This window comes from Sminthopsis crassicaudata, chromosome 4 (genome assembly GCF_048593235.1).
Source record: "Sminthopsis crassicaudata isolate SCR6 chromosome 4, ASM4859323v1, whole genome shotgun sequence".
Classification (NCBI taxonomy): domain Eukaryota; kingdom Metazoa; phylum Chordata; class Mammalia; order Dasyuromorphia; family Dasyuridae; genus Sminthopsis; species Sminthopsis crassicaudata.
Genome location: NC_133620.1, coordinates 253,182,330 through 253,196,370, shown reverse-complemented (window position 1 = coordinate 253,196,370; position 14,041 = coordinate 253,182,330). Strand labels below are relative to the sequence as shown.

The following is a 14,041-nucleotide window of genomic DNA, read 5'->3' as shown; positions in this document are numbered from 1 at the left end:
CTCAACTTGTCCAACCATTCTCTAAGCAAATGATTCCCTTTTGCTTTCTCTTTCTTCCCCTTCTCTTCCCCCTCCCCTTTCCCTTCTTTTCTTCCTTCCCCTCCCTTCCCTCCCTCCCTCTTTTATCCTTTCCTTCCCTCTCTCCCTTCTTTCTTCCTTCCTGTTCTCACTCACAAATTCATTTATTTATTTATCTATCTATTTATTTATTTACACCATTCCTCTGAGCCTCAGAAAAATAGCTTACACTATTCTCTAAGGCCCTTTCAAAATCAAACATTTTATGATTTATTGTTTTCCTGATAATTCTATATTTGGACAAGTGCAGTAGCACTGGTTTGATTGGCAGGTAATTTTTTTTGCCATAAAAATTTAGGAAATTGTAGATCCCAGAGAATGGAGAAAATGTCTTTTTAAAGAGTGTTTCATCATCTTATGTAAAAATTATAAATGACCAATGTGGTTCCCTTTTTTGTTACTTTTAGGTAATGTTAAATAACTCATTACCAAAAGGTTCACACTTGGTAACAATTTTCTTGTTTTTGGTTAAAGCAGTTTATGAAATCTATCAACTAAAGACTAGATATATTATATTATATAGCAATATAGAAAAAAAGTAACAAATCTTTCAAATAAATAAGAAGGAAGATGTATGTGTGTGTGTGCATAAAATGGAGATCTTTTAATTTAATTGATAAATAGATCTAATTGATTTAATAACAAATACATGTTTCCCAATATGTGGAATTCTCCCACCCTCTTTTACATATGGAATTTGTCTTTCTTAAATAAAGCTAACCTTATTCCAATTAGTGATCTTGGAGACAACCATAAGAAACTGCATGATGACAGGGGGTGAGGAAAGAACAATTCTTAATACATACTATCAATGTCAGAGGCTTACAGAAATGTAAATTTGTGCAGAAATGTAGGCATACACCAGGTATAAGACTTATAAGTCTTTTTCCTCTTTCCAATTGCCTTAATGAGCTACAAAAACAGAGTTCTTCCCTAGAGTCCTCCAGTTTGCCTCAATTAATAATTTCACATCATTAGCATTTTAATCATCAATTATGATCAAGAATGTAGTGGAAACCAGGTCACAGTTATTAAGCAAATAATTGATTGTATCTTTTTATTAAAATAACCATGATCAAGAACATTATGTTCAATGTTATAATTCATATCACTTTTTTTTTCTTCAAAAGTTCTTAATCACTTTATGTAAGTTATTTTTTCTATTCCCTGCTTCCTCCTTTTTGTTCTACTTTTCCTCCTCTTCAGCCCTTCTAGGTGTAACCTGGTGGAGTGGTGAACAGAATGTTGGGCCTGCAGGTGGGAGGACACAACTTCTTGAGTTCAAATCTGGCTTTAGACACAAATTGTGTGATACTAGGTAAGTCATTTAAGCTTGTTTGTCTCAGTTTTCTCATTTGCAAAATGAGCTATAAAAGGAAATGCAAAGCACTCTAGTATGTTTGCCAAGAAAGTCTCTAAAAGGGGTCTTAGAGAGTTGGATTCAACTGAAAAATGACTGAACAACAACAATCCTCTTCCCCTTTCCTTGTTCCTTCTCCCCCTCATTGTTCTTCCTTCTCCCTTCCTTTTTCTCCTTTTTCATTCTCTCTTTTCTCCATTTTCCTCTTCCTTCCCCCCCACTTTGTTCTTTCACCTTCCTGTCTTCCTTTCCACCTCCCTCAAAATTTTAATCTTGCTTTTTACCCAATCCTTCCATTTTTATAATTTCTCTTTTACTCAGAGCAGACCATGCATATAGATGTTTACTTTCACAAAATCATTAGCTATTTGATAGCTTAGTTCTTGGAAATACTAAGGTGGCTTAATTAAGATATTTAAAAAACACTTGGACATTTCCTGTGAGATTTAGCCATTTTTTAACTTGTTTTACATTATTTTAAATATATTTATCAAATGTTTTGGCTTTTAATCTGATCCTCTTTCCTGCTCTGCTGTGGAAACTTCTCAGAGGACTGAAGCAACATGAGCATAACACCCAAGATGAGAATTCTTTAGAGTCAATTTACGTAAGATATTCTAGTGGGGCAGAAAGTCATTTTAATTAAGATCTCCTTAAGCTTGCTAGCATGATGAACTTTTTTTTCCAGAGAAGGGAAGAAAAAAGGATTTTCCAGGGAGAGCATGAAATAGATACAAAAGAGTGAATTTTCTTGTAAAGCATATTTTTTCCTGCCCCCTAATCCTACAGCTCTAATCTGATTGCTTTGTGAAGGAAGAAGAGAAAAAATACACATTCATGTTTCTCAAAAGTAGAAGCCTCTGGGTGAACCTCAACTCAGCTTCAACTGAAACTGCTCCCGTGAGACATAGTTACCTAATTATTTTCTCCAGGCTGAGGCTGGGAATATATCCTCTCACTTGAGCAATGTGATATAAATCTCTCTGGGTAAATAAACAGTTCCCCATACTTTTAATACGGTCTGTTGTACAGATAGATTTCAGTTCCTTTCTTGTCTTTTATTCAGCTGACAATTCTGGATAGTAATTATTTGCAGGATATAGTTAGCAATAAGGAAATTTGTGCTTACCTGATACAAGTGCCACCATTCTGGCATGGGTGATAATTGCATATAGGCACATTGCAGTTCTCAATATTCTTTCCACTTAGTGCTTCATCAATGATGAAAAGTTCTTTGTTGTTCACTTGGAGTTCTCGAATACAACCTTTATATCCATGAATTTGTCCCATGTTTTCATGAACCTTAACTGTTGCTGGGATGTGGCCAAGGAATATTGATCCAAAATGAACCTATAGCGAATGTGATTGACAAAAACTTAATTTTAATCCCTCTTTAGACTATGAATGATGGACACATGACTCATTGCTTTATCATGGCATGCTGTAAAATGTTTTCTTTATTAATGAAGAATTTATGAAATGCCTGTTTCATGCCAGACACAATGCTAAAAGCAAAGAACATAAATATAAAAAGTGCAACTCTCCCTACCCTCAAGGAGCTTACATTTTATAAGAACAACACAGTATATGAGGGAAAAGGTATTTTGACCAAAAAGTCACAGAGACTACAAAAAGGCATTAGGTGATCATTCTCTTTCCAATAGTAATAGTGTACTGATTTAATTATTGGTACCAATGTGACAGCAAGAGAGAGATAGTGTTTGTTTATGTGGAGAGATGTGTATGGGGAAGGGGCAGAAAGGACACAAAATACAAGGTCCTGGTGGATGGCTCAATAAAAGGTAAAACACAGTTTAAGGATAGATAGTTATAATGAGTTGAAATGAGTTTTCATTAACTCATTCATCCAAGAATCAGGAGTAGATTCCTTTTGCTAAGTGGATTAGTTCCCATAAAGTATGAGATAGTGGGGAGCAAGTCTATAAATCTAGATCCTTAGGGTTACTGTTCCTTCTGGAGAAAAGGGGTTGACATCAGGGAATATGGTATGGTAGTCTTGGATAGGTCTTGGCATTTGAGGCAATGTGTATATGTATGTCTTCCCAATTACATTATTCTTGAAGGTCTAGAATGATGCAGTGTACTAATGTATATCCTTCAAGGCTTCTAGCATGTCAAACATACAATGTAGGGAACTCACCTTCATATGAACATTTGCCATTTAAAGTGCAGACATTCTTAATACACAATGGGAATAATAAAATTGCTATTCCAAAATAATAATATTAATACCACTACCACCAACAAAAGCAATGGGATGACCCACAACAATAGAGTGTTGTAAGATTTTCAAAATCCTTTGTTCAAAGCTCTGTGATGTATTTAGCATAAATATTATCATCTCCATTTTATATATGAGAAAATTGAAGTTTTTGAAGTTAAGTGACTTGGTTATAAAAAAAATAGCTACTAAATATCTACAAAAGAAAATCAAGTGAGGTCTCCTGACTCCAAGTTGAATACTTTACCCCTATGCCGTAATGTTTCATAATTTCTCCACAATTAAATATTTCTAATTCAATCTCACATTATATGCAACTTTATGGTTTACAAAATATTTTCATATTCCACTGAAGCTGTTATATATATTTTTGTTATTTTATCTTTTGTCTTTTTCTTTAAATTGCTGTTTGAGGGTCTCCCCCTCATTTTTTCTTGTGTGTGTTCCATCCCATAAATTTTTTTTTGTTGCCTCTAATCAGGTGATATGATATCAAAATGTTCTAACTTTTGTACCAATTAAATATTGATGTAATTATCTAGTGGCTTTTCACAGATTTTCAATATTTTTCTCAACTTAATTTCGCCATGATTCTTCAGAGAATTAGTAAGTAGTGTCTTCTTTCCTTTTATTGTTTTCACTGTGTATAGGACCACAATATGTCCTGTTGTACTTATCTTAAAATGTTCCCAGAATCAAATATTGCAGGAGTGCATGATATTTATGATGTATAGCATTTTAAAACATTATTTCTTTTTTGTTTTGTTTTAATTAATAAACAGTTTTGTTTATTAATTGTATTTATGCTATCAGACTTTCAAAGTTCCAGTTTAAATATACCCATCTTCTTTTCAAAATGCTTTGAGAACTCAGCATAATTTTTCTATTTATTTCATTTTTATATAGCTCCTATAGATGTGACCTGCATCTCATTAATATTAGATGTAACCACTTTCTATGTATTTGTATTTATTTTTTCTATTTTGTTTGTGCTTGTACATCTACTTGTCTCCTCCCAAAGAATTTCAGCATACTGGGAGAAGAGATTGTTATTATTGTTTATATTTATATCCTGAGTACCTAGCATAATTCCAGGCTTGAAATAATAAATGTTTGTTGATTGAATGAATGCCTTCAGTTTCTTCAAGTTTTCCCTTTTTTTTTTTTTTTTTAAATCAAATTTAGGTTTAGGAATGAAGTGATTTCTGGGAATTGACCTGATTAGCAATAAGGTCTATGATATCTTTAGCACTGAAGAAAACATTCACAATAGCAGGATGAAATATTTGCCTATAATTGGTAAAATCTATTTCTAATTTTGTTATGATATATCATAATATAAAGTAAATTAATTTATTCAGTTCAATCCAAGTCCACTTTTAGCTTGACCACTGTAGTGGTTATTTTATCTTCACCAAAATATTTTTGGGATACGAGAGATATTGGTATTTCTGATTTATTCTAATGCATCAATCCTTCTTGTGGTACTAGATTATGAAGAAGCAACATATTCCACCATCTTCCATGTTATATTAATCATCATGATCAATCTGAAGAGAACAAGATTTTAAACATGATTTATACCATATTTTTTCTAGATAGGAAACAGTTATAATATGCTGTTTAGGGTCTTATACCACTAGTGATAGCAACACAGCACAGTTTGGCAATATTACATTTTCTTGTCTTGCCTTTATCACTCAGGGAACACAAAGATCACATTCTATTAACAAATCAACAGGCATTATTAAGTGCCTGCCATACTCTAATCTAGTATTCACTATGCTAGGAATTGGGGATACAAGCTAAAGAATTCCTACCCTGAATGAGGGAGACAAATACATATGAAAATGTGTGTAGTATAAATATATAATTAATAAATACATATGTGTCTAACTACATATAGACAACAAAATAGTTTAATATAGTTTAGTTTGGAAGGGTAGTCACAAACAATACATCTGATCAGGAGAGGCTTCATGAGAAGATACTGATTGAGTGGATGGATAGGATGGAGGTATGGTTAAGGAAAGTAGTACATAAGCAAGACAACTGTATAAATATATATGTATATTTACTTAACATATACTTTAACATATTTAACATGTATGGGACTACCTGCCATCTAGGGGAGGGGGGAGGGGGAAAGAAGGGAAAAGTTGAAACAGAAGTTTTTGCAAGGATCAATGTTGAAAAATTATCCATGCATATGTTTTGTCCATAAAAAGGTATAATAAAAAAAAAAAAGTAAAGTAGTACATACCAAACATGAAGGAGAGCAATTTGGTTGGTATAGTCTTACTTTATATTACAATCTATCTCACTTCCCATGATTTTGTGGAATCAGAGCCTTAGATCTGTATTGTCGGTAGTTTTTCTACAGAGACTGGCATCGATGCAAAGTCCAGATGGTTGATTAAATATTGCTAATATTAGGAAACCACTGGGGAGAGTTCCCTTGGGAGTGTTCTGTCCCTACTGAGGATAATAGAAATCATTTAGTTTTTGTTCCTAAAATAGTCCAATCACGATTTAGTCATGTGACTTTTTAATCTTACCTTCTTGTATCAATTCACTTTGCATTTCCCTTTCTGGGCATTGTGTCACTTTTCATTCTCTTTCAATGCTGTACTATCTCCAATTTATTTTTTATCTTCTTAGACTGGCAAAACATTATAACTTAATATCTATAGTTCATTTTGTTGGAGAAAATTGCTGTGAGACCTGCTTGCATGTCCTTGTTCTGAATCTTTCTTTATGTACACAATAATAGAAAAACCTTGACTGAGCCAGGAAAATGTAAAATATTAAGATAATTATTAGGCAACATGGAGGATAGGTTGAATTTGAAAGGATAGTTACTACTATTACCATCTTTACTAATCATATCTTCATCCAAATTTTAAGCAAAATAAAATTTTCCTATTGGAGGTAGGATATTATTTTCAGAGGCTCTCATTCTAACTGCCTTGGGACCCAGTATTCTAGAAAGGTTCCTCAATGAAAATCACAATAATTATAAACAGATTGTTTTAACCATCTACATTGGAAAAATATGAGTGAAAAATTCAAAATGCTCCTATAACCACATGCAATTGGAGAGGCCTTCTGCAAAGTTAGTCCAGCAATATATATATTTTGGGCAAATATTTTTGATGGATAATAAATTTGGTCCAGAATTGAATAGAAGAATGAGACTGTCAAAGTGCATTTGGGAAATTGTACAATTATTATTATTATTATTTTAAATCTTAAGCTATTTGCCACAACAAATATTAAAATTAATGTTAATCTAGTGATTAAAATGGCTACAAATTTTAAAATGTCAGAATCTGAAAAGACGATTGTGGTATTTAAGAGGTTGCACCTTTTTAACAAGAATGACTTGCATAAAAGTGCCATGAAAGAAAATATTGAGGACAAGTGTGATAAAGAAAGGAAGTATACAAGTCATATGTACAGAAAGAAAAAAAAATATATAGAAAAATAGTTCATATAGGTCACTGGAACCTGTAAGAATCAGAGAAAAAAGTGAGAAAAGAAAAGGTTTTCAGCTTATTGATCAGATGGAAAAGAATCTTAGAGGATAAGAAGGCTTCAAGAGGTTTCAACCTAATGATGGAGTTAGTACTCTCAAAGATGAATTCATAGATCTCTAAAAATATCAGTGTATGTGAACTACTTATTCATCAGTCATTCCACAAACTGAATAGGAAACAACTTTTTGTTGTGGGCACAGAGGCACAAATCTTTAATCCATTTGTTATAAACCCATATTAATGAAGAAAAGAAAAAGGACATTTTGTCTCTACCAATAGATCATTTCATTTGGATGACAGAAGAATTTAAAGTTATATTGAAACCTAGATCATCTGTCAATATGTAATGAGAGACTCAGAATAATCATGTATATGACATATATGTGTTCCAGGCTTTACACTTATACTAATGAATAAAATCATGGGACATTAGCTTAAATGTCTAGTTTTAGCATCTCTTGATTTGGCTTGTCCTAGAACTATCTCAGAGGACCAAGTTCCTTTGACATTAAGATCAAGAGCAGATCAGACTGATAATCTTGTATATAACATATACTTTCTTTTTCCAAGTAGTGCCATTGGGGGAAATTTATTCATTCAAGGATCAATTCCTTTTAGGCTAGAGTTGCTTATGCATAAATGCAAACAACTAAGAGTGTATCTGAGGATGGAGGAGAAATGATACCTTATTTTTGTGCTTAACTTAGCTTTCCCAGTCATGGATCCATATTGGAGGAAATGGACCAAGCATAGCCTGAGTGTTCAGATAAATAATTCCTTTAACAAGAGCATTTTCAATAATTTTCATTTAAAAGCAGGCCCCAAGATGATGAAAAGCAATCTAGGAGAGTAAAAACTGTTCACAAGGAGATTAAAAGAAGCTGGCGAGGAAGTTATCTGGGGTCTCTGAAGCTCCCCACCTACATTCTAAAAATGCTGCTAAATCTATTTTGCCAAAGGGAACAAGTGAGTATTTAAATCAATTTACTAGAGGAAAAATTAACTCAAATTGTTTCAGATCCACTGCTGCATTTTGGCTTACACAACTGCTCCTTTAGGTCATGTGGAAGTTCAGTTATTAATTCAATCCTTCCCAGTTTCTATTGTCCTAGGGTACAACAGTGCTTTTTCTATACTACTCAGCTGTGTTGGAATGAAGAAAAAGCTTCTGGAAATGAGAAACCACAAAATTCTAGAATCTCAGATTTGGCTATGTCACCTGACATAGGTACATAAGTCTAACAACTAAAGTTTAGTTTTTAGAGTATAATATTGGGAGAATTAAGTAGTTATTAATTAAGATAGATCACTTATTATTTTAGAGAGATTTTGGCCCAGGAAGTTTAAGTCAAGGAAAAAATTAAACCTAAGGATATTAGCAAGATGGAAGAATTTGCCCTAGTTTTTAAGGAGTTTGACAACTGGGGCAAAAAGTCTCCTTTTGATGATAGAAAGATTTTCTAACCAAGATTAGGGTAAGAGCTACTTTATTATTTTTTTAAAGAGTTCTCTCCCTTCCTCCTTCCCACCTTTTTATAGTTTCTATGACAAAGGTAAGAGCAGATACTTTTCTAAAAGTGAAATTTTAAAAAGTTCTTGACTTTGAACTAAAAGAACATGACAGATTCAGCCATGAAAATTGGAAGCAGAGAAAATCTCTATAGCTTTATGTCTAGCGGGGCTGGACTTGACAGTTTCTAGCAGAACAGCTTCCAGTGGAACAGTATTGATAGGAGATGTCTCTTTTGGAAGAGACTACATATTTTGAAGAACTTGCCCAGGAAAGCATATCTGGTGGAGACCAATAGGCATTATACCCAGTAGTTATGACACCACTAGAAAATATCAGATCATTCCTGTTTCTTATGTGTGGACCTTTCCATAAGTGTGCTCGTTTCATGCGCGCCCTTCCATATTTATTACTTATGTCTGCCTATTCTTCCTACTAATGCAGTAAATATTTATAGGAGACCATGTCCCAAGATTATGGCACAAAGGCTTTATTGATATGTTTCTTAAAATATTATTTTATCAAACATCTTTATTTTTAGTTAATTATGCTATCTAGCTGACTACTGAAGCTAAATATATTGGTAGGGGCTTATAAGATAAATGGCATGGATTCATATAATATTTTGAAACTGAGAAAACCTTTTATTCAGGAGCTTATTCCCAAGTTTTGCCTACTCCCAGGTGCTTCAATTAGAATATCTTTTCCTTCTTGTTACTGGTTCTCTGTGAAACTCAGTTTCATGTTCTGGTCAAAATAGCTTATTTTGCTAGTTCTCAAATTGAACCTTTCCATCTCTTACTTCTACGGCTCTGTAGAAATTGTTTCCCATTCCTGGTTTGCACTCCCTTTTAACTTCTGGCTCTTAAAACCCAAGTTTGCTTCAAGGTTTATCTCTTGTTTTATCAGGTATGGGAAACTTCTCATATCCTTAGTTGTTGATATTTGCTCCCTCATGTATCATGTAGATACTTAGTTGTTTGTTTGTTTTATCCTTCAGAAGAATATAAGATCCTTGATGGTAGGTACTTTTTTTTTCTTTTTTTTTTTTTAAATTACTGTCTTCTCTGGACTTAATGTGGCAGTTTGTACCATGTTGCTCAATTGTTTCTGATGAATTCATGGACCAATGCATGCTTAATAAAATGCTTATTGCATTGGGTTGGATTGGAATGGGATGATAATACTTACACTGTTTACATCATAAGCTTGTGAGAAAAGCACTTTGTCTATTTAAAGTGCTATGTAACTGGAATTCTGGAGATTGAAATAGCATGGACTTATATTGGGTTGTGAGAGGGCATGGACATACAGTCTTTAGTGGAATCATTCAAACTACAACAGTTCCACTTTCTTTCATCCACCAATATTCTTTCAATTGGATTAGATCCAAGGTACTAAATGTAAGGTACTGGAGATAAAAATGTCAGGAATGAAAAAATCCTTCTATGTCAGTCATTTTTAGCTCTTCTAATAAACTATTAACTGAGTTCTTTTATCATTTAAGATAAAATTCATTACTTAAGGCATCTTAGAATTAAACATGAAAGTGTAGATTCAGCAAGCTCAAGACCACTACCTCACTTTTACTTAGGAATTTTTGTTTCTCTATGTATTTATAAAACACTTAGAACAGCAATACTTCACTGCCTTGACAAGTGTGCTGTTTTAGCACAAAACTAATACAGAATGGAAGCAGATCCTCTTTCTGTCAGTGTTTGGCAGATCTGAGAATGTGTTTATTGGAGTATTTATGATATACTTTAAAATGCTATTAAAAACACAAACAAAACAAGCAATCTCCAGAAAATGAGGATAGTATAGGGCTTATAGGTCATCTACCTGGAAGTCCTAGCTTAACTAGAGCCCTGGGGAAGGGTGGGGGAAAGGCTTAAAAAAAAACAAAAAACTGTCAATGATGACACAGATAGATAACCATTAAAATTGTTGACTGGCTCTATCCCTAGACTCTCAATTAGCCAAAATATGATCATTCCAAAGAAGACAGGTCTTTCTAATAAGTCTTTTCTAATAATCTCTTATAAATTAGACTAGAGAGGATCTAACCTCACATTTTAATAAGATAAAACCACAGGGAGCAGATATGGAAAATCAAGGGGTAATCGTTGGAATAATGAAAAATATGTGATAACCAAGTGAAAAAGCTTCCACATCTGATAGAAATTAAATAATATAAAGTTAATATTCTATTCTCCCCTTCTGTAATTTTTTTAAATCAAAGTTATAGCTTCTTTTTTCTAGTTATTTAGGAATGTTATGATGTGCAAAATTTTTTGAAAAACAGGAAAAAGGAAGATGCTATTAGTATTCATTTAATAACAAAAAATAGCAAAAATCTCTTTGGTCACAATTGTAGCACCTTAGAATGTTCAAGATCCAAAAAACAAGGCCAGTAGAATTTCAGCCTTCTCTAGCAAGCAAAGAAATTGGTATTTTCACAGAACAAAGAAGCCAACTGGAGGAAGTTAAAATTTCCCTGCATCAGTCATTCAGTTCCCTTTCCATTTGATGAGCTACAGCTCTGGGAACGTTTATATCAGCTTTTGTATTAGTTCCTGACAAAATCGAACAGCCAAAGTATGTTTGTGACTATCAGTTAGGTGATAGTTGGTCTGAGCGATATAGAAGAGATCATAAAGATCAACACAAGATCATTCTATACTCAAACTTTCTGTATTGCACTTGGGAGGGAAACATACACAAATAAGCAAACAAAGTGTGAATTACATACAAAATAACTTAATGGGGAGGAGTATTAACTGCTAAAAGAATCAGAAAAAATTCATTATAGGGGGTGGTACCTGACCTGCCTTGAAAGGATTTTAAGGGTTCTAAGAGATAAAGGTAAGAAAGAAAAGCATTGCAGACATGTGATAGTTGGGACAAGCTATAATAAATCTGGAAGGCAGAATATCTTCTATAGAGTGTAAAAAGATATTGCTTGGCTAGAATGTAGAATGCTTGAGGGCAAGTAACACATAATTGGGCTTGAAAAAAAAATTGGAATTAATTTGTCAAGGGCTTTAAAAGACCAAGAAGAGAAGTGTGTATTTTATATCTCTGAGAAACAAATATTCACTAAATTTTCTGAGTAGGGCAAGTAATATGGCTAAACCTATCCTTTAGGAAGATTATTTTGGCAGCTCTGTGGAAGAAGGAATAGAGAGAGACAAAATGAATTCAGGAAGATCAAATAGAAAGCTATTACAAATAGAATATTTCTAAGAAGAGTTCAAAGGTCAAGTCTGATCTTAGTTGGAATATCTTTATCTGACTAAAAAGAGCTTCACAGTCACTAGCTGAGAAGATTGAGAACATTGAAAAATCATTTATCATTTTGCCTGAGATGGCTAAATGAGAGGAGTACTAAATTCTTCTCTGCATAGGAAAGACTTAGTAACCATAGCACCTTTAGTACTAGGATGGCAGATTAATAGGTGGTCCTGAAAATAACAATTTTAGCAGTCACACTAACCCAAGATCAGTAGAATCAAAAAGCTCTAACCCCTCCTTTATGTGGGCAAGACTTAATAATCAAGAGGGCTAAAAGAGTTGGTGAATTAGTTATGACCTTTCCTGAAGGGGGAGAGACTTAAATCAGAGAATCCTAGGTGGATAAAGGACAGGATATTAAACAACTCTGAATATAGTTGGATGCCTGAAAATACTCTAAAACAAAAAAACTGTGATAGTTGGTAGACTTTCCAGAGGGAAATGACAAGACAGAAGCCACCCTCCCCCCAAGAAAGCAATTGAAACCCAATATTAGTAAGGAAGTATCATGTGATACTGGGTGGTTATTGAAGGATTAACAGATTTATTGGAGAGCAAATTCAATAGAAAATATCAATGATTTCAGTAGAAGTAATTTCTAGAGGTATGAGTTTCCTTTCCATATGGGTTTAGTCTTTCATATAAATACTTCCATAGGACACAGTTTCCTTTATATATGTTTTCTCTGCTGCTGATTATTATATAAGTTAACTTTTCCCTCTAAAAGTTCACATATATTTGTGGAGAGTGAGTTCAAGATTTATGGAAGGAATATTCTATCTTTGCTATATATATATATACACACATATACCTATACATAAATTTATCTGCATTTATGTATATGAAGATATGTGTGCATATATATATGTATATGCACAATTGTCTTATGTTTGAATTTAGTTTGTTATTTGCTTTACTCACAAAGATAATAAACACATAGGTGGCAGCTCATGAGAGCTTCAGTTTGGAGAGAATTCCAACATATATTTTAGTTTTCAAAAAGCTGAAGAATCATTCCCTCAGTACCCTCCAAATTATATTGCTTCCAGCAAGGACTTCCTCTGTGTACTTGCTCTGGTTCAATTATTCTTTCCGACTTTTTCTTTAGTACCATTTCTGCTTCTTCAAGCAGCACATTTTGTATTTTGATGTTAGACTGTAATGGTGGCAGATCTACTGTCACTGATAGAGAAAAGAGTTTGTTACATAAGTTTTTATAGATCTTTTTATTTTTTTTCATCTTAGGGTTATTTTTCTTCCAGTATCATCCTTAGATTGTCTGAGCTAAAATTATCTTCATAGTGGTCTTTTTTTCTTAATACTCTTAATGAGCACTGCAATGTGACCAAGTATCCCACCAAATGATGTCTCCTGTGGCTGTTAGATGCATGATGAAACCAATTCTGCCAGCTCTTTTATTTCTCTCTCTAGGGAGAGTATGATAACCATGCTTCTATTTAACTGTGACTTTCTTATATCTTCTGGTTTCATTTATGCTGAGAATGCCAAGATTAATTGATTCAATTCTTCTGGAAGTATATTGATATGCTAAGTAAGATATTATTATCATATCAATTTATGAATGAAAATTTTAAAATGAATTCATGGTTCATTATTATTTAGATGCTATGTTACTTATATTTTATGATTTTGAAAAGGAAAGGGTGAGAAGAACAAATACTATTATATAGCAGGCATTGTGCCAAGCAGTTTGTAAATATTTCATTTAATCTTCACAACAACCCTGGGGACAGCTACTGTTATTATCAACCCTGTTTTTTAAGAGTTGAGAAAACCGAATCAAGTGATTTGCCCAGGCTCACAAATCTAGTAAGTGTCTGAGGTAAAATTTGAACTACCTTATTCCTGTCCCAGAACTCTATCTATTCTTTCTACCTAGCTATCTCCAAAAGACACAAAACATGTAACCAAATTTTGCTAAGTAGACTTTAGTTCTTACATGACTACTCTAAGGGAGTGGTGAAAATAATTTCAAAAATAAACTTTCAGGACTCCCT

At 33.3% G+C, this 14,041-nt stretch overlaps 1 protein-coding gene across 1 annotated transcript in view; it reads right to left on the bottom strand.

Moving 5' to 3' along the window:
- Positions 1 to 14,041, bottom strand: part of EYS (eyes shut homolog) — a 401,433-nt gene that overhangs the window by 254,117 nt on the left and 133,275 nt on the right. Inside the window, exon 5 of the mRNA XM_074310593.1 lies at positions 2,568 to 2,788. Coding sequence (XP_074166694.1) covers positions 2,568 to 2,788 — 221 coding nt within the window. The remainder of the gene's footprint in view (positions 1 to 2,567; positions 2,789 to 14,041) is intronic.